At 40.4% G+C, this 18,458-nt stretch overlaps 1 protein-coding gene across 1 annotated transcript; it reads left to right on the top strand.

Moving 5' to 3' along the window:
• Positions 1 to 469: 469 nt before the first annotated feature.
• On the top strand, positions 470 to 16,396 carry LOC134222859 (uncharacterized). The gene is made up of 12 exons (XM_062702005.1): positions 470 to 605; positions 795 to 912; positions 1,104 to 1,219; positions 1,577 to 1,720; positions 8,390 to 8,574; positions 8,638 to 8,792; positions 8,888 to 8,987; positions 9,545 to 9,877; positions 9,969 to 10,083; positions 10,804 to 10,928; positions 10,993 to 11,163; positions 16,343 to 16,396. The coding sequence occupies exons 4-12, from the start codon at positions 1,669 to 1,671 to the stop codon at positions 16,394 to 16,396; spliced, it is 1,290 nt and encodes a 429-aa protein (XP_062557989.1). The 5' UTR covers positions 470 to 605; positions 795 to 912; positions 1,104 to 1,219; positions 1,577 to 1,668.
• The last annotated feature ends 2,062 nt before the right edge of the window (positions 16,397 to 18,458 follow it).

Raw genomic sequence — 18,458 nt, 5'->3', positions numbered from 1 at the left:
GTTTTCTATTTAGAACAACTATTTAGTATTGATAAATACTTTTATTCAATAATAACGAGTTTGTCGTATTTTTTCTCTTTTCAGTGTTTCGGTCCATCAATTTCAGAAGGTGACGGTGAGCCTGCGACCTGATTCCATCGATTCCCGGCCGGAAGATTTGCTTTGGCAAACCGGACAGGACAGTGAGCCTGCGTCGTCATCCTGGTTCCATCGATTCCCGGCTGGAACATTCGTTTTAACAAACCGAGCAAACCGGATAGGACATATCACTATCGTTGCCAGAAGATAAGACCCGCAAATTTTGCATTTCTCTTTATGAACTGTTTCGTATTGTGTAGAATGGACTTCGACTTAGTAGAACAACATTTATTAATAATATTAACTTTTCAAGACTTAGCAGACAATTTAATAAAAAAAAAAATGCTTTTGATCAATAAGAACGAGTTTGGCGTTTTTTATCTCTTTTTTCAGTTTCTCGGAGCGTCAATTTCAGGCGGTGATAGTGAGCCTGCGACGTCAACCTGGTTCCATCGATTCCCGGCTGGAACATTCGTTTTAACAAACCGAGCAAACCGGATAGGACACATCACTATCGTTGCCAGAAGGTAAGACCCGCAAATTTTGCATTTCTCGCCATGAACTGTTTCGTATTGTGTAGATTGGACTTCGACTTAGTAGAACAACATTTATTAATAATATTAACTTTTCAAGACTTAGCAGACAATTTAATTTTGAAAAAAAAAAATCTTTTGATCAATAATAACGAGTTTGGCGTTTTTTCTCTCTTTTTTCAGTTTCTCGGAGCGTCAATTTCAGGCGGTGATAGTGAGCCTGCGACGTCAACCTGATTCCAACGATTCCCGGCTGGAACATTTGTTTTGGCAAACCGGATAGGACTCCCGTTGGCAGAAGGTAAGAACCGCAAATGTTGCTTTTCTTAGTAAACGCCATGAACTGTTTCCTATTGTGTAGATTGGACTTCGACTTTGTAGAACAACTTTTATTGATAATATTAACTTTTCAAGACATAGCAGACAATTTAATTTTGAAAAATGCTTTTAATCAATAATAATGAATTTGGCGTTTTTCTCTCTTTTTTTCAGTTTCTCGGAGCGTCAATTTCAGGCGGTGACAGTGGGCCTGCTACGTCAGCCTGATTCCATCAATTCCCGGAAGATTTGTTTTGGCAAACCGGATAGGACGCATCCGTTGGCGGAAGGTAAGAATCGTAAGATTTTGCTTTTCTCGTAGACTTGGAGAAGCCTATTAAATACTATTTTTTTATAACGCACTTAAAATGAACTATTTCCGCTATGTGAAATCAGGGTTTTTTTTGCCATGACAAATTATGCTTTAATACATAAATCAACGTTGCGTAACGAGGAAGTATATGTTGACTGACGTGTGACGATCCATAAAAAAATCCCTGATGTTTCTAACAAAACGTGTGATATTGGGGAGGGGAGGGTTGAAAATGGACAACTTTTAAACTAACTCATTTGTAACAACGAATAAAAACAAAAAAATTGGAAAATGTTTTGGTTCAATTTAACAAATTTGTTTTCTTTATTTTCAGCTTTTTCTGGCGATTAGCGACTATATTATTATCGGTAGCTTGGCCGGTTACTCAACCGTGTCTAGTTTCTGAGCAAGAGTGTTGCAAACGAAATGGAAAATCTCGAGAAAAAGCTGGACGCTGAAAGCTTCCAAAAACTGACAGGTATTTAGATCATGTTTTATAGTTAATTGTACGTTATTGAGATAGTAGGTAAGGGTGACAGATTAGTATATCGTATTTTATAAATAAAATTAGAATTCATGGGGTATAAAAAGAGGTGCAAGAGACATTTCTCAAATTTTGAGTATCGCTTGTTTTAACCTTCCGGTACTCACATGATGCTGAACCACTCACGCAGTCCCGCCACTCTTGTGAACGGCAAGCGTGCTTTTTTTTTCGAAGGTGTTGTACTTTTTACAACGGTGCATGTCCCGAAAGGTTGATGGACATTTTTAAAATTCTTTATGAGGGTGTTGAGTCATACATTGCTTTTGCACATATAAAAAAAGCTTTGTGGGCGTCAAAAAGGATTAAAAGGGTTTAAATTTCAATTTGCTTTGTAACTTGTTTATTTTTAATTAAATAAAACAGGCGTGTTATGTAGCGATTTTTATGCATCAATCTCTTCTTTTGAGTGTTATTTTTAGCATTGGCACAGTTGTTGATTGAAAAGTTGTCTATGCCTGCCCCATTTATGTTCTATGTAAACTATAAATAAAAATTTAATTAAGGGTGAGAAGGACCCCAGTATAATGACATTGTGATAATAGCTCATAATTATAATACGATCGTAATACTATAATGACACACTGGTGGTATAAGTACCATGGCACAAAAACTTGAAATAAGTACCGTACCAATTATTGTCTTTATCAAAGATAGTCTTGGAATAATTGTCTTGTCCTCTTGTACCATTGTACATGAACAGTACCACAGGGGTGTCTTTAGTATAACGGGGCCCTTTTTCTCTTTATCCTTCCGGGACTCGCATTGTTGTAAAAAGTATAACACATTGAGTAAAAACAAGATATCTTATCAGCCGTTCACCAATTTGCACCAAACCATCATATATCCCTCAAAAAATTAGTTCTTCGTCAATTGGTAAATAGCTAAATGAAAGGCTCAGGTGCACTCAGGTGAAAATTATTTATTTCACTAACAATTCATCCTAAAGTAGCTCGATTGTTTCTATATCATTTCTGACAACACCCTTGGAGTTAATTCGCAGTTCTCATTCGCCTATGATCGCAGGTGGCCACCAGGCGGCCTTCCGGAAAACCCGGAACGTTCGTAAAAATGGTCATTTTGAAAAGTTCGTCATACAGTTGCGCAATTTTTATCTAAACAATTTCTAACGACGATTTTAGAGTCAATACACAGTTCTTACTCTGCTACAACCGCATGTGGCCACCAGAAAGCCTTCCGGATAATTCGGAACGTCCGTAAAAATGGTCATTTTGTTAAGTTCGTCCTAGAGCAGCGCATTTTTTTCTAAACTATTTCTGACAAATAACCTTGGAGTTAATTCGCAGTTCTCACTCTGCTATGACCGCAGGTGGCCACCAGACGGCCTTCTGGATAATCCGGAACGTCCGTGAATATGGTCTTTTTGGAAAGTTTCAAGGAAAGTTCATTATACAGAAGCGCATTTTTTTTCTAATCCATTTCTGACGGAGATCTTTAACGGCCTTAACAAAAACCATTTGGGATTATTCTACGAGTCGAGTGACGTGAGGTGAGTAGATTTTAGCAATTCTCACGTGAGTTGACTATGTTATTCAAATGGGGCTATACGACTCTTCTCACGTCATTCGGGCAATCTCACGTCACACCACTCGTAGAATAAGCCCAAATTCTGACGATTTGATTTGTGATTTTGGAGATATTTCACTGTTCCTCCTCAGCTATAACTAGAGGTGGCCACCAGACGGCGTTCAGTATAATTCGGAACGACCGTAAAATGGTCATTTTGGATAGCTCATCTTAGAGTACACTGACAAAAATCCAATCATATCCATTATGTGTGGCACACTAAATTTTGACTATAGCATTTCCCACATACCGGCTATGTGAATTTGCATAGTATGTATGTGGAAACACATATAACCCTTATTAACTAATAACCTTTATGTGGATTTTCCTATAGCGGCTAGTTATTAACGCACATACAAAATTTATTTGTAAATTTCTTTAGATTTTTGCCAATAAAAATATGTAGATTTTTATTAGATAGCGCAATTTTTTCTAAGCAATTTCTGACGGTGATCTTGGAGATATTTCAAAGTCTTACTCAGCTATAATCGTCAGACGGCCAGACGGCCTTCCGCAGTTCTCATTCGCCTATGATCGCAGGTGGCCACCAGGCGGCCTTCCAGAAAACCCGGAACGTCCGTAAAATGGTTATTTTGGATAGTTCGTCTTAGAGTAGTGCAATTTTTTCTAAGCCATTTCTGATGGTGTCTTAGTGTTAATTTACAGTTCTTTCTCTGCAATGGACACAGGTGACTACCAGTCAGGCCTTTCCGTAAATCCGTGAAAACGGTCGTTTTTTACAGTTCGTCCTAGACCAACATTTTGCTTCTAAGCCATTTCTGACTATTACCAGAGAGATATTCAATGCAAATCGTCTTCCACCTGATCGATCCACCTCGCCTTCTTGTGCGCGTCGGATCGTTGTCGAGAACCTTTTTCACCGGTTTATTGTTCGACATTCTTGCTATGTGTTCGGCCCACCGCAGACTTGTTGATTTTCGTGTTTGGAACGATGGATGGTTCTCCCAAATGCTGACGCAACTCGTGGTTGGTGTAGTATTTTCATGGAAATTAGGTTATATGGTTATTAAACCAGATTAAGTGAACATCGATAATGAGGACATTCTAAAAGCCTTGGTCGATCTTGTGAATACTTGGATATCTTGTATTCAAGAAAATTGGGTTCACATGATGTGCATATTAGACCTGTCCGCCGATTGAAAATTTGCCGGTGGCGGCGTGACAGATAATTTTCAGCCAGCGGCGACGGCGTAATCGGTGCCGGCGGCGCGGCCGCGAGAGTCGGCGTGAGCTCATTTCAAGCGATTGAAATTTTCTAAAATTCTTCTACAAATACCTCAATTAATTCCACCAGGAAGTGCTCTGAAAGTTGCTCCAGGAATTCCTCCGCAAGTTCCTCCAGGAATTCGTCCGGAAGTTCCTCCAGAAATTCGTCCGGAAGTTCCTCCAGGAGTTCGTCTGGAAGTTCCTCCAGGAATTCTTTCGGAAGTTCCTCCAGGAATTCCTTCGGAAGTTCCTCCAGGAATTCCTCCGGAAGTTCCTCCAGGAATTCCTCCGGAAGTTCCTCCAGGAATTCCTCCGGAAGTTCCTCCAGGAATTCCTCCGGAAGTTCCTCCAGGAATTCTTCCGAAAGTTCCTCCGGGAGTTCCTCCGGAAGTTCCTCCAGGAATTCCTCCGGAAATTCCTCCAGGAATGCCTCGGGATGTTCCCCCAGGAATTCCTCCGTGAGATCCTCCAAGCATTTCTCCGGAAGTTCCTCCAAGCATTTCTCCGGAAGTTCCTCCAGGAATTCCTCCGGAAGTTCCTCCAGGAATTCCTCCGGAAGTTCCTCCAAGAATTTCTCCGCAAGTTCCTCCAGGAATTCCTCCGAAAGTTCCTCCAGGAATTCCTCCGAAAGTTCCTCCGAAAGTTCCTCCGGAAGTTCCTCCAGGAATTCCTCCGGAAGTTCCTCCAGGAATTCCTCCGGAAGTTCCTCCAGGAATTCCTCCGGAAGTTCCTCCAGGAATTCCTCCGGAAGTTCCTCCAGGAATTCCTCCGGAAGTTCCTCCAGGAATTCCTCCGGAAGTTCCTCCAGGAATTCCTCCGGAAGTTCCTCCAGGAATTCCTCTTGAAGCTCCTCCGGAAGTTCCTCCAGAAGTTCCTCCGGTAGTTCCACCGGAAGTTCCACCGGAAGTTCTTCCTCCAGAAGTTCCTCCGAAAGTTCCTCCAGGAATTCGTCCGAAAGTTCTTCCAGGAATTCGTCCGAAAATTCTTCCAGAAGTTCCTCCGAAAGTTCCTGCAAGAATTCGTCCGAAAATTCCTCCAGGAATTCCCCCGGAAGTTCCTTCAGGAATTCCTCCGGAAGTTCTTCCAGGAATTCCTCCGGAAGTTCTTCCAGGAATTCCTCCGGAAGTTCCTCCAGGAATTCCCCCGAAAGTTCCTCCAGGAATTCCACCAGAAGTTCCTCCAGGAATTCCCCCGGAAGTTCCTTCAGGAATTCCCCCGGAAGATCCTTCAGGAATTCTCCCGCAAGTTCCTCCGGAAATTCCCCCGCAAGTTCATCCAGGAGTTCCTCCGAAAATTCCTCCAGGAATTCCCCCGGAAGTTCCTCCAGGGATTCCCCCGGAAGTTCCTCCAGGAATTCCTCCGGAAGTTCCTCGCGGGATTCCTCCGACACCTCCTCCAGGAATTCCTTCAGAAGTTCCTTCAGGAATTCCTCCAAAAGTTCCTCCAGGAATTCCTCCGTAATTTCATCCTGCGACTCCTCCGGAAGTTCCTCCACGAACTCCTCCGGACGTTCCTCCAGGAATTCCTCCGGAAGTTCCTCCAGGAATTCCTCCGGAAGTTCCTCCAGGAATTCCTCCGGAAGTTCCTCCAGGAATTCCTCCGGAAGTTCCTCCAGGAATTCCTCCGGAAGTTCCTCCAGGAATTCCTCCGAAGTTCCTCCAGGAATTCCTCCGGAAGTTCCTCCAGGAATTCCTCCGAAGTTCCTCCAGGAATTCCTCCGAAGTTCCTCCAGGAATTCCTCCGGAAGTTCCTCCAGGAATTCCTCCGGAAGTTCCTCCAGGAATTCCTCCGGAAGTTCCTCCAGGAATTCCTCCGGAAGTTCCTCCAGGAATTCCTCCGGAAGTTCCTCCAGGAATTCCTCGGAAGTTCCTCCAGGAATTCCTCCGGAAGTTCCTCCAGGAATTCCTCCGGAAGTTCCTCCAGGAATTCCTCCGGAAGTTCCTCCAGGAATTCCTCCGGAAGTTCCTCCAGGAATTCCTCCGGAAGTTCCTCCAGGAATTCCTCCGGAAGTTCCTCCAGGAATTCCTCCGGAAGTTCCTCCAGGAATTCCTCCGAAGTTCCTCCAGGAATTCCTCCGGAAGTTCCTCCAGGAATTCCTCCGGAAGTTCCTCCAGGAATTCCTCCGGAAGTTCCTCCAGGAATTCCTCCGGAAGTTCCTCCAGGAATTCCTCCGGAAGTTCCTCCAGGAATTCCTCCGAAGTTCCTCCAGGAATTCCTCCGAAGTTCCTCCAGGAATTCCTCCGGAAGTTCCTCCAGGAATTCCTCCGGAAGTTCCTCCAGGAATTCCTCCGAAGTTCCTCCAGGAATTCCTCCGGAAGTTCCTCCAGGAATTCCTCCGGAAGTTCCTCCAGGAATTCCTCCGGAAGTTCCTCCAGGAATTCCTCCGGAAGTTCCTCCAGGAATTCCTCCGGAAGTTCCTCCAGGAATTCCTCCGGAAGTTCCTCCAGGAATTCCTCCGGAAGTTCCTCCAGGAATTCCTCCGGAAGTTCCTCCAGGAATTCCTCCGGAAGTTCCTCCAGGAATTCCTCCGGAAGTTCCTCCAGGAATTCCTCCGGAAGTTCCTCCAGGAATTCCTCCGGAAGTTCCTCCAGGAATTCCTCCGGAAGTTCCTCCAGGAATTCCTCCGGAAGTTCCTCCAGGAATTCCTCCGGAAGTTCCTCCAAGAATTCCTCCGGAAGTTCCTCCAGGAATTCCTCCGGAAGTTCCTCCAGGAATTCCTCCGGAAGTTCCTCCAGGAATTCCTCCGGAAGTTCCTCCAGGAATTCCTCCGGAAGTTCCTCCAGGAATTCCTCCAGAAGTTCCTCCAGGAATTCCTCCAGAAGTTCCTCCAGGAATTCCTCCGGAAGTTCCTCCAGGAATTCCTCCGGAAGTTCCTCCAGGAATTCCTCCGGAAGTTCCTCCAGGAATTCCTCCGGAAGTTCCTCCAGGAATTCCTCCGAAGGTTCCTCCAGGAATTCCTCCGGAAGTTCCGCCAGGAATTCCTCGGGAAGTACCTCCAGCACTTCCTACGGAAGTTCCTCCCGGAATTCCTTCCGACGTTCCTCCAGGAATTCCTCCGGACGTTCCTCCAGGAATTCCTCCGGACGTTCCTCCAGGAATTCCTCCGGAAGTTCCTCCAGGAATTCCTCCGGAAGTTCCTCCAGGAATTCCTCCGGAAGTTCCTCCAGGAATTCCTCCAAGAATTCCTCCGGAAGTTCCTCCAGTAATTCCTCCGGAAGTTCCTCCAGGAATTCCTCCGGAAGTTCCTCCAGGAATTCCTCCGAAGTTCCTCCAGGAATTCCTCCGGAAGTTCCTCCAGGAATTCCTCCGGAAGTTCCTCCAGGAATTCCTCCGAAGTTCCTCCAGGAATTCCTCCGGAAGTTCCTCCAGGAATTCCTCCGGAAGTTCCTCCAGGAATTCCTCCGGAAGTTCCTCCAGGAATTCCTCCGGAAGTTCCTCCAGGAATTCCTCCGGAAGTTCCTCCAGGAATTCCTCCGGAAGTTCCTCCAGGAATTCCTCCGGAAGTTCCTCCAGGAATTCCTCCGGAAGTTCCTCCAGGAATTCCTCCGGAAGTTCCTCAAGGAATTCCTCCGGAAGTTCCTCCAGGAATTCCTCCGGAAGTTCCTCCTAGAATTTCTCCGCAAGTTCCTCCAGGAATTCCTCCGAAAGTTCCTCCGAGTTTGATAATTTGATCAATCCCTATTCCTTGTGATTATTATGTTGGGCAAATGATATGGGTAGATAGTTTAGCTATTCCATTTAATTGTGAATATCTTTTTTTAATCTATTTCTCTATTAAAATTTTCATTTCAGCGAATAAGATAAACAACGAATCATTGGTGCATTTAGACGACGAGGATCTAATTGAAATGGGGATTGCTGAGAAAGGTCCACGGAAATTGATTTTATCTGTCATTGCAATGAGGCAAGATTCAGGTGAATGCAGTACGAGCGAGAATATCCCAGTTAACTTCCAAAATGTGGATCACACTGAAGAGGTAAACCGAAGAATATGAAATAATCGTTCAACACCAAAAAAAAATGTCTAACAACTCTTTCAGACTATTCGTTCCATTCTTGCAAAAGAACCTAAATTCATTAAGATACTTACTCGCCAGCTTGACAACGAAATCATACCGGACAGTAAAGGATTACTACATATGAATCGTATTTTAACAAATCACTATTTCGAGCACAGAATCCTTCAAGAGCACAGGTTTGTTGTAAGCCAATACAAATTGTGTTAGTTGGCATATTTTGTTTCAATTTTTTTCTTGTGGTCAATTACTTACTATTCAATTTTTGTTTCAGATATCCATCGTGGCAAGAAAAACAGAAATTAGCCGAGAGAATTATCGAAGCGTTTCCACATCTGGAGAAAACTAGGGTTAGCGCTGACGCACCGAAGGAGGTATGTTTTCATTGCAGTATTTTTCGAGTTCTTATTAAGAGCCAATGCCAAGGTAACTTTTGTTCAAACTGCGTATTCAAGCGTATACGTGTGCATCACTACTTATGATGCTGGGTACCTTGCGTGGACGCGACGTACACGCAGCTTCAAAAATTGGTACGTGGACATCGACGTATACTGTCGGTTGAAGCATAATTGTCCAATATTTGCGAGAATACCCCATATATGTTCATGAGACAATTATGCGTCCACCGGCAGTATATTTTTTGAAAATAATTCATTGACAACTTCAAAAAACTTGAAAATAATTCATTGACAATAGCGATGGCATAAAAGCTAAATCATTTTTTGTAAAGTATTTTGACATGAAACAGCGTATATACTATTTGTACAAACTTTACATACAGTTATACTACGTTCACGCTGGTACCCTGTAACGTGCTATTTAGATTGTTGTAGTGTAAAAATATTACACCCGATGCTTCTTAATTGGGGTTTGCACATCAAATTCATTCATATGGACAAAAATCTCTTTTCTATTCACTATTCTCTTACAGTCATTCTTTTTCTGGAAAAATGGAGGCAAAGGACGAGGCCAGCATGCAGGGATAATTGAAACACGAGTGGCTAACATGAGGAAGGATATTCCTACAAATGAACGTTTATTCCAGAGAGCTAAGAAGTTGAAAACTGTGCTGCCTGAAGGTATTCGTGAAAAGGCAGCAAAACTCGCAGCTTTAACTGGAAATGCGCTGAATGGAAAAGTGATTTCAGATGGGATGGCGCAGTGCTTTTTACTTCATCAGGATATTCTACAATCTGGTGGAGATAACATGATCCAGGAAATTATAACAACATTTCCACATTTGCTCGGGTTCGATGGAGTAATGGTAATTTCTTACGCTGCTTATCATATAGAACTTATAAATGGTAACATAGTGGTAATAAAGCAATCTAACTATTGTTATCTCTATCCGACAGATTCAACAAACCTACGAACGTCTGCACACGAATTACAACACGGAAGCTAATATGGAAGAGTTCTTGTCGGTTGGACTACTTATGCATCAAGGCGGATGGAATATTGTGACCGACAGTAATGAACAAATTGATAAAAAGTTATTTTTTCGTTCAAAATAGTATTCAGTATATATAAAAAAGTTCACCGCAGTTTTGAAGTGCATATAAAGTGTACACTTTCAGCACAAACAAACGGTCTGCTTAAGTTACAAACCATTTATCAAAAGTTTGAAGTAGAAGGAATCTGTGAATCGGTTCACAGCCTTTAATAACATTCGATCAAACCTTAGTTTTCACTTGGAGAGTTAAATAATACATATTCGAACGAGTCTACTTGGCTATGCTTATTCCAGTTTAGTCTTGCAAATTTTGTACGAACATCTTTTGAATTTGGTTAATACGACCAAATTATTAACGGATTCTTGAGCGTTTTATATTATATGTAATATGTAACACGTGGTTTGGTGAACATTTTTTTTATCATTACAGTCGCGATTCGCTGATTGGGCCACAACAGCCATTTGAACACGTCTATTACTACTTGATTTATTACACATATCATATCTAGTAAAACCAAATCCTATTTTCAGCATTTGCATTGAATTTAACGTATGGCTGCTTTTAAGTTGGGGCATGGCCTATCTAATGGAGGCTCATGTACTAAAATTATAGTCAGCGAATCACAATTGTATTCATACAATCTATTCAATAGATAAGTAAATAATCAAACATTATTTCATTCATTTTGTTGATACATTAATAAATTTATTGTTCTTTTCTATTGTTTTCTATGCAGAGCATATTCGAGGGGCACTGAGGATCATAAAAAGACTTACAAGCCGCGGCATAAAGCGAACATCAAATGTTCAATCAGCAACTATGGAGGAAATCACCGCGGCGCCTTTGATCAAATGGATGAAAGTATTCCTTCCATTTCAGTTAATTTGTATTTAATAATGATTTCTTCTCATTTTCTTTGCCACAGCCGGATCCAGAAAAAAACAACCTACAAGTGGTCCAAGTCGCTAACATCAGCATGGAAGACAGATCTCCGCATATTATCTGTGTTGCAGAGCCATGTAAGGAAGGACAATTTGTCATTGTTTTTGCCAGCAATACTATCTCCTGCGACCGATCATCTTCGATGGCCATTGACGTATTGCTCAAGCTATTCGATGTTTTTGGTGTTCCAGTGCCGCCTCTTTTGAAAAAATTTCACGAGTTAGTGACATTTTATTTGTTCAGACCAACTCGTAAACGTGTTGAGAGAGCACGACGAAAATGTATAATTGATTATATTTTAGATTTAAGTTTAAGCTATGTTATCTCATCAGCTTTTCAAGTGTGTTAGTTCAGAAAAACAGACATGACATTTAGACTACCATCGTTCACTGGTTTGTAGACCAATAATCACTAGAAATTTTATCATAGGAAGTTTCCTGCGTTATGTTCATTTGTCTGTGATGTTAAAAAGTTGAACAATACGTTTTCTGAACAAAAACAATCTTTTCTATGTTACGCTATGCAAAAAGGATGAAATATGAAATAAAATACTTTAAATTTAAACATTCATTTATTTTGACACCCGAACAGAATTTTCCCATCAATCGCAATCTGTCAAAGTGGGGGTTTGATAAATTTGTCAGATTTAGTATTTTTTTCAAAATTTTTGTTCGAAATTTAGGTAAAAAATACCTAATTATTGCATTTAGGAGTTGAGTAAATTTTACCCAACGGTTCATTATAATGCGAGTACTCAAAATTAGGTATATTGGACTTTACCTAATTTTGGCTTCCCACACTATAGTACCTAGTTGAGTAAAGTTTACGTAATTTTCGCTTTTTTAAAATTTCGCTTTGTTCGCCAGTGACAGGCGTATGAGGCCCTTGGTAAAATCAAAAAGCAGATTTTTTCGCACTGAGTGTAGGACACTGCCCAGGCGAATATAAATTTATTTCAGTGTAACAAGAACACGAAGTTGTAGATCACTGGAGAATCTTGTATGGTGACATTTCAAGTTTTTCTCTGAAAATCCATGAAGCTTCGGATGTTATCGACTGCGGAGCTCATAGTGTACCGGCTCGTATTCCTGGAAAACTCATATATTTTGCTTGGATAAGCTAAGTATTATGCACCTAGGGTAACCGTACCCTTAGTGAAGGTAGTGGGGTTTGAATGAGATTTTTCATAATTATTCACTTTATGGTGGTTTCAGTTGATGCATCGTGCCTTAAATAGCCTGTTAAATGCAACTTATCCTAAGATTTTGCTTGAACAACTATTGAAAACAATGTATTTCCTTAATAAAATTTGATCCTTTGCACCTATTGTAGTGGTGTAACTGTACCAATAAAGGGCGAGTCTCATAAGAAATCAATGGATAGCACCACTATGGGAACCAAAATTAATTTTTACCACCACTAAAGGAACAGTGTACCCATTAGTGGTGCAAGCAATATTTGCTAGTTTTTTATGTTAAATAACACCAATCTCATTTTTGTTAGCAAATTTATTAGTTTATCTACTGGCTAAGATATTAAACCTTTAAATTTCCCATAAATATCGATTTTTAAAAAATATTTTCTTTAATAGGTCTACAACTCCACTATTACGTTACTTCAACTCCACGTTACCCTATTATTCCTCTCTTAGTAGAATTTATAACTGTTTGCATTTCTTGTGTTGTTACATCGCATTTAATCATTTAACATTAAACTATTAAGAGATTAGTATGCTCTACAAGTTTAAATAGGGTAATTCGCCAAATGTTCAACGGCTCAAATTTTCGCCTATTGTCAATAGGGAACGAAATTTGACGTTCAACATTTGGCGGTTTCCCCTAATAGACATTTTGTTTGGCTTATAAAGCTGTGAGTAGATTCAACAAATCACTTTTTTTTACCTGAATTGAAGCTTATTTGATGTCGATATTGTCGATGGTATTGTGTAACTGTTTGCAAGGGAATCATAACTTCAAAAAAATGGGCACGGGCACAATAATCTCTCAAGACCTCTCTAATCAAATCTAAGCAAGCGATATGATCGATTATGTGTCCAGCTTTCGAGCTCTATTAGTTTCCAAATTACATTCATTACAATACCATAAAAAATTGCATGTTCGAAAAATTTGAAACGGTTATTTGACGGGTTAAGTTTCCAGCACCTTGGGATCTCTAATTTCGAGTACTCACAGAAACAGTTGTAACAGAAACAGTTATAACAGAATTAATAATCCGATTCTGGATGAAGTTGCCTGCCTTAGTTTTGTTGATGATGATTTTTTTAGCTTAGTTCCAAATTTTAAAAATAGTTTCTTTGTTACATTGTCGCCCCTTCACAGTAAGCATTGCATTGCGTTGAAGCAATAACGATGATGTTGACGTTTTATTGATATGTAGCTACAGTCAGTCTAAGCTAAGCTGAGCTAAAGGGATACATTATACGCACTCCCTGACAGAGATGCATCTGAACAGGAGAACGCGAAAGTTCTGAACACTGCACACTGTTCAAGAACACTGACCTAGCTTAGAAACTTGTATCCTAGGAAAACAAACTCAAACGACGGCATACTACTCATTTTTTGGTTAGTAATGGAACACGTGGGCATCTAACGGATAGAAATCAAGCTTGCCCGTATGTTTTTGCATAGTTCCAAATCTAAGGAATCTAAGTAACCATGATCATTTTGCTTGCGTACCAACCCAGTGCACACTAGACTGGCCCAGGATACAAAAAGTCGTCCGATTCTACGGGGCACCCCCCAGGATTTTGCCTTTGTTTCAGCCGAAGTATATGGGAAAATACACCTCTGTTACTATTTCGTACAGGAAATTGGATGGAAAAGCCCGATTAAGCCCAGATTTGCAGGAAATGAAGTTAACATGCCAATAAACAATTCGACATGAAATTCTGCTATGATTAAATAAACTTTAAATTAGTTTTTAGCTGATTTATTTGGAGTTTGGTTGAGCACTTTAAAATTTATTAATTGCCTTGAAAACAAGCGCATGTAATCGAAGGTAGCTGCGATATGTGTGGTGGCGCGCGTGCAGTTACTTATGTTTCAGTGCGCGCGAAATCACAGTTTCCTGTGCGAAATAGTAACAGAGGTGTATTTTCTTATATATTTCGGCAGAAACCCCTTTTTTCTCCCCATACTAGGCTGGGCCACTCTAGTGCAAACTGAACTGTGTTCAGAGTTCAAAACTTAGAACACCAAGGCACGCTCTTGGCTCATGGTCTGTTCAGGATGCATCTCTGCTCCCTGATTAATGGCAACCGAACAATGACTTTTGACTAAGGACTACTCTTCTCTTCCAGCAAACTAAGCTGGCAGCTCAAACGTGTGCGATCTTTGTTCGATACTTCATTAAATTCGTGTACTTCACTAAATGAAAATGGTTCTCAGGTCAAATTACTCTTCAAATTGAAAGCATTTGTAAAATAAAAGCAGGCGAAATCATAGATTTATCCGCAAGTGACAATTAGCATTAGCATTAGGATTGAGCAATTTGCACAAATTCGTGATTGTACCCCGTTTGGTATAAAGTCATTTGGCATAATGCCGTTTGGCATAATGTCGTTTGGCATGAAGTCATTTGGGATAATGGCCGTTTGATTTGGCATAATGGTCGTTTGGCATAATGTCGTTTGGCATAATTGTTATTTGAGCTGTGTAATGGATAAGTAAGATTTGTTGAGCCATTCAGTTACGTGATTTCCTTCATATGGGCAATAATTGGAAACGGAGTTGTACGGCGTGACAAATGGAGAATAAAGAAGCTTCCTGTACAAAAGGGGACCATATGAAATGACGCACCTACCGGCAAGATAGATCAGCATTGAATTAAATTGACATTAGATTTTTTTCTGTAAGGGAAAGCCGGAGTACTTGAGCAAACGGTTTCTAAGAAAGGATCATATCTCCTCTTGCATTGAATCGAGCGTACAAAATTCTTGAATTGAAAGAAGGAGTCATATTCTCTTTGGCTTCTGCTGAACAAATGCCTCCTTTGAAAGAAGGGACCATTATTTCCTTTTCCTTAAGCCGAGCAAATACCTGAATTGAAGGAAGAAATCATATCGTCTCTTGCCGTCTGCCGGGCAAATGCACCTTTTGAAAGAAATGAAATATCTTCCCGTGTCTTAAAACAAGCAAGTTGCTGAGTTGAAAGAAGGAACCATTTCGACTTTATGACATTACATATATCCATTACCCATAATGCCATTACCCCAAAGGCCACTACCACGAACGCCATTACCCGAATGAATGTCATCACTCATCACCCCGAGTGGGACACTATCCCGAATGACTCAGTACCCCCAGTAGTCCTGATTTCAAGTTTAAAGTTTATTTCAGTGAAACAAATTTTAATCAATGAAAATTTATTTATAATTCATGTGAATGATTATTACTTGTTTTACGACTTATTCAATAGCAGGGCGACTCCTTACTTATTTTTCGATCCTTTTACAAGTTTCACCGTTTTGGATTCACGATTCGTTTCATCAAACTCGAACTGTTTGAAAACAGTATAGAACGATTAGTTCTTGGTCCAAAAACTCCCATTACATATCATGTGCTACCTGTGAAGATTGTTTGAGCTGAGGTGAGAATTTCTTCAGACGGCTCGCGAACATGTATTTAAACATAATGAAAGGGTAGGAAAAGTTGCTTTTGAAATTTGCCGGGGATAATTCTTACTGTGACATGAAGGGCATGACGACAATACCCTAGAATGAGAAAGTCTCTTCTGTTCTTCGAATATGCTTGTTCCTCTCATGGCATGGCAACCGAGCAGGTGCCTAATTTGGAAAGCGATCCTGAAAGAAGCGATCATATCTTCCCCCGCATTAAACCGAGCAAATGCCTGATTTGGAAGAAGGAAGCATATCGTATTTCGCCAACTGCCGGGCAAATGTATCCTTTGAAAAATTGAGCCATATCTTCTCTGATGTAACTGTCGGGAAGATGCATCCTTTGAAAGAAGGCATAATATCCCTCTTTGCCTTAAACCGAGCTAATGCCTTAATTGAACAAAGGAATCAAATCTCCCTTTGCCTTCGCCAAGAAAATGCATCCTTTGAAAGAAGGAGCTATAGCTTTCCTTTTCTAGAACTGAATATTGCATACATTGAGAATAGGAACCATGCATATTCTCCTTTGTGATATGCCCAAAAAATGCATTACTTGAAAAAAAAGAAGCATATACTTTTTAGACTTATGAACGACAAAGTATGCTTTTAAAGAAATGAATATTTGTCATGCATAAATAACTTCATTTGCTTTCCATTGCACTTACAATTTTGCTATTTGAATTTCCGTATATTGTAGTTTGTTTTAGTCAACGACGATCTTGCTGCTGACCCAGAGGTAAAAAGATTTTAAGTGAAATAGGCAGATAATAAAAAGTCTCTTTTCTCTTTTTTAATGTTAAAGTGACAATCATTATAAATAATTGAACATATTATGCATAAGTGTCGAAATTGATTATTACACAACTATTATGCCAAATGACCATTATGCCAAACGGCCATTATGCCAAACGGCCGTTATGCCAAATGACATTATACCAAACGACCTTTATGCCAAACGGCCTTATACCAAACGGCGTTATGCTAAACGACTTTATGCCAAATGACCTACCACCCAAATTCGTAGGTGGTGCAAGTCAAAACTTTTGTATGAGAGTAGCATCACTTTCATCCGTTACCAAAGATATTGATTTGGGACTAATCATTCTCTCTTAGATGGAAGTAGTCTACTCTGCAATAGTCGAGATCTGTCCTGGACACGTCCTTGCGAATGCTGAGGAAGGGGAAGAATGGTTAGTTGGACACCTACTTAAGAAAGATGCAGAGAACTCTACGACCTCTCATAGGTACCACGGGAAGTTATATGGGTTTGTGTGGAAGGTTATAACAGTAGGAATCATTTTGGTAGAACGTGAAACACAGGAATAACTAAGATAGAAATACAAAGTAGGAATGAGACGAGCCTGGAATTGAACCCACGACCTGCTGCTCATAAGGCAGAAGCGGTAGCCATTAGACCACTGAGCGCTTCCAGATTTATCCGCAAGTGACAATGCACATAAAGCAATTAAAATGTAGGTTTGGTATGTAGATTGTGATTTTTGATACTAGTGCATAATACGGCAAGGTTTCTTTTTGATAGATATATACGCAGTGAACAGAGCAGAAATATTATTTGGCTTTGATCATTTTCAAATGCTCAAATAGTTGTTAAATTTATTTTATTTCAATATTTTTGTCTCTTACACATATTTTTAAACATTTCAAGTGTTTAGCTCTGGGGCTCTTCAACTTAATAAAAAAGAAAATCTATATACATTTAATATTCAGTGGTACATTGGTACACTCCTACAATTTAGCCTTACTTATGTATTGCTATGAAATATACTTATACATATACATCGTTTTTATTCAATTAATCTCTTGGATACAAAGTTAGTTTAACAGGACGAGTGGTTTGCAATCTGGCACTACATATCTAGTTCAATACTCGCTTAACTTTTCAAAAGGACCTAAGTAACATTTTTTTCATGAATTAATTTGAATAGCGCAATCAATAGAACAACACGAAAGGTTTTGATTGCAGTACTCAAATTAATTCATGAAAAAATGTTACTTAGGTCCTTTTGAAAAGTTAAGCGAGAATATATATATTTTTTAAATTTATTGTATTATATTCCTTAAGCTCAATTTAAAAAAAAAATATCTGTTTTGATCTGTTTGGTGTTATAATTTGCTAATTTGATAACCTACCTAGCTACACTGGTGCTTCACTCTTCTAACTTCTCTAACAGTCTTTTCCTTTGCAGCCCTGCAATCTTACTGCAAGTTGGTTGAAGATCGGAGCTAGCTGCTCCGGTGTATACAGTGGAGCCGAGTCCGTAGAGGGAATTTTCTGCTTCAAGTCGTCCCCGGAATCCGGGAGGAGGTAAAGCTGACGATGGCCATTGGTTGTTTTGGACAGTTGCCGGAGCCGATGAATGGTGCTGCCGAGGAGTTAACTCTGGAAAGTTGTTAATATTGAACGAAGGCGGTTGAATTCGAGCCGGCTGACTCTTCACGCTGGACTTTTTTCTCATTTCCAAAAATGCCGCTCGCTTGTGGCATTCCTTAGCGATGGTCTCATGCTTTTCGTTGCAATTGGCGCACGTGACGTTAATCCGCTGCATGCCAGGATTCTTTGCGATGATAAACCAGAGGCATTTCTCGGTGTGATGATCCTCGCCGTACATGGTACATCGAGGAGACAGATACACTCTAACTTTCATCTATTCAGTGACTGAGTAAAATTGTATTGCCCTTTATTTTCTTCTTATGGAAATTTTACTCAATTTTGGCAAAAGAAGGACTTCTCATAGTTTTGAGTTTTGACGAAAATTGAGTAAAATTTCTGTGGGAAGAAAAGAGAGGGCAAT

Source organism: Armigeres subalbatus, chromosome 3, assembly GCF_024139115.2.
Source record: "Armigeres subalbatus isolate Guangzhou_Male chromosome 3, GZ_Asu_2, whole genome shotgun sequence".
NCBI classification, from domain to species: Eukaryota; Metazoa; Arthropoda; class Insecta; order Diptera; family Culicidae; genus Armigeres; species Armigeres subalbatus.
The sequence above is the reverse complement of the archived record's forward strand: the minus strand, read 5'-3'. Positions and strand labels throughout refer to the sequence as shown.

Coding starts and splice junctions, on each gene's coding strand:
- LOC134222859 (XM_062702005.1), top strand. CDS start 1,669: ATGGAAAATCTCGAGAAAAAGCTGGACGCTGAAAGCTTCCAAAAACTG. Junction 1,721..8,389: donor AAGCTTCCAAAAACTGACAG/GTATTTAGATCA, acceptor TTTTCATTTCAG/CGAATAAGATAAACAACGAA. Junction 11,164..16,342: donor CATCTTCGATGGCCATTGAC/GTATTGCTCAAG, acceptor CGTATATTGTAG/TTTGTTTTAGTCAACGACGA.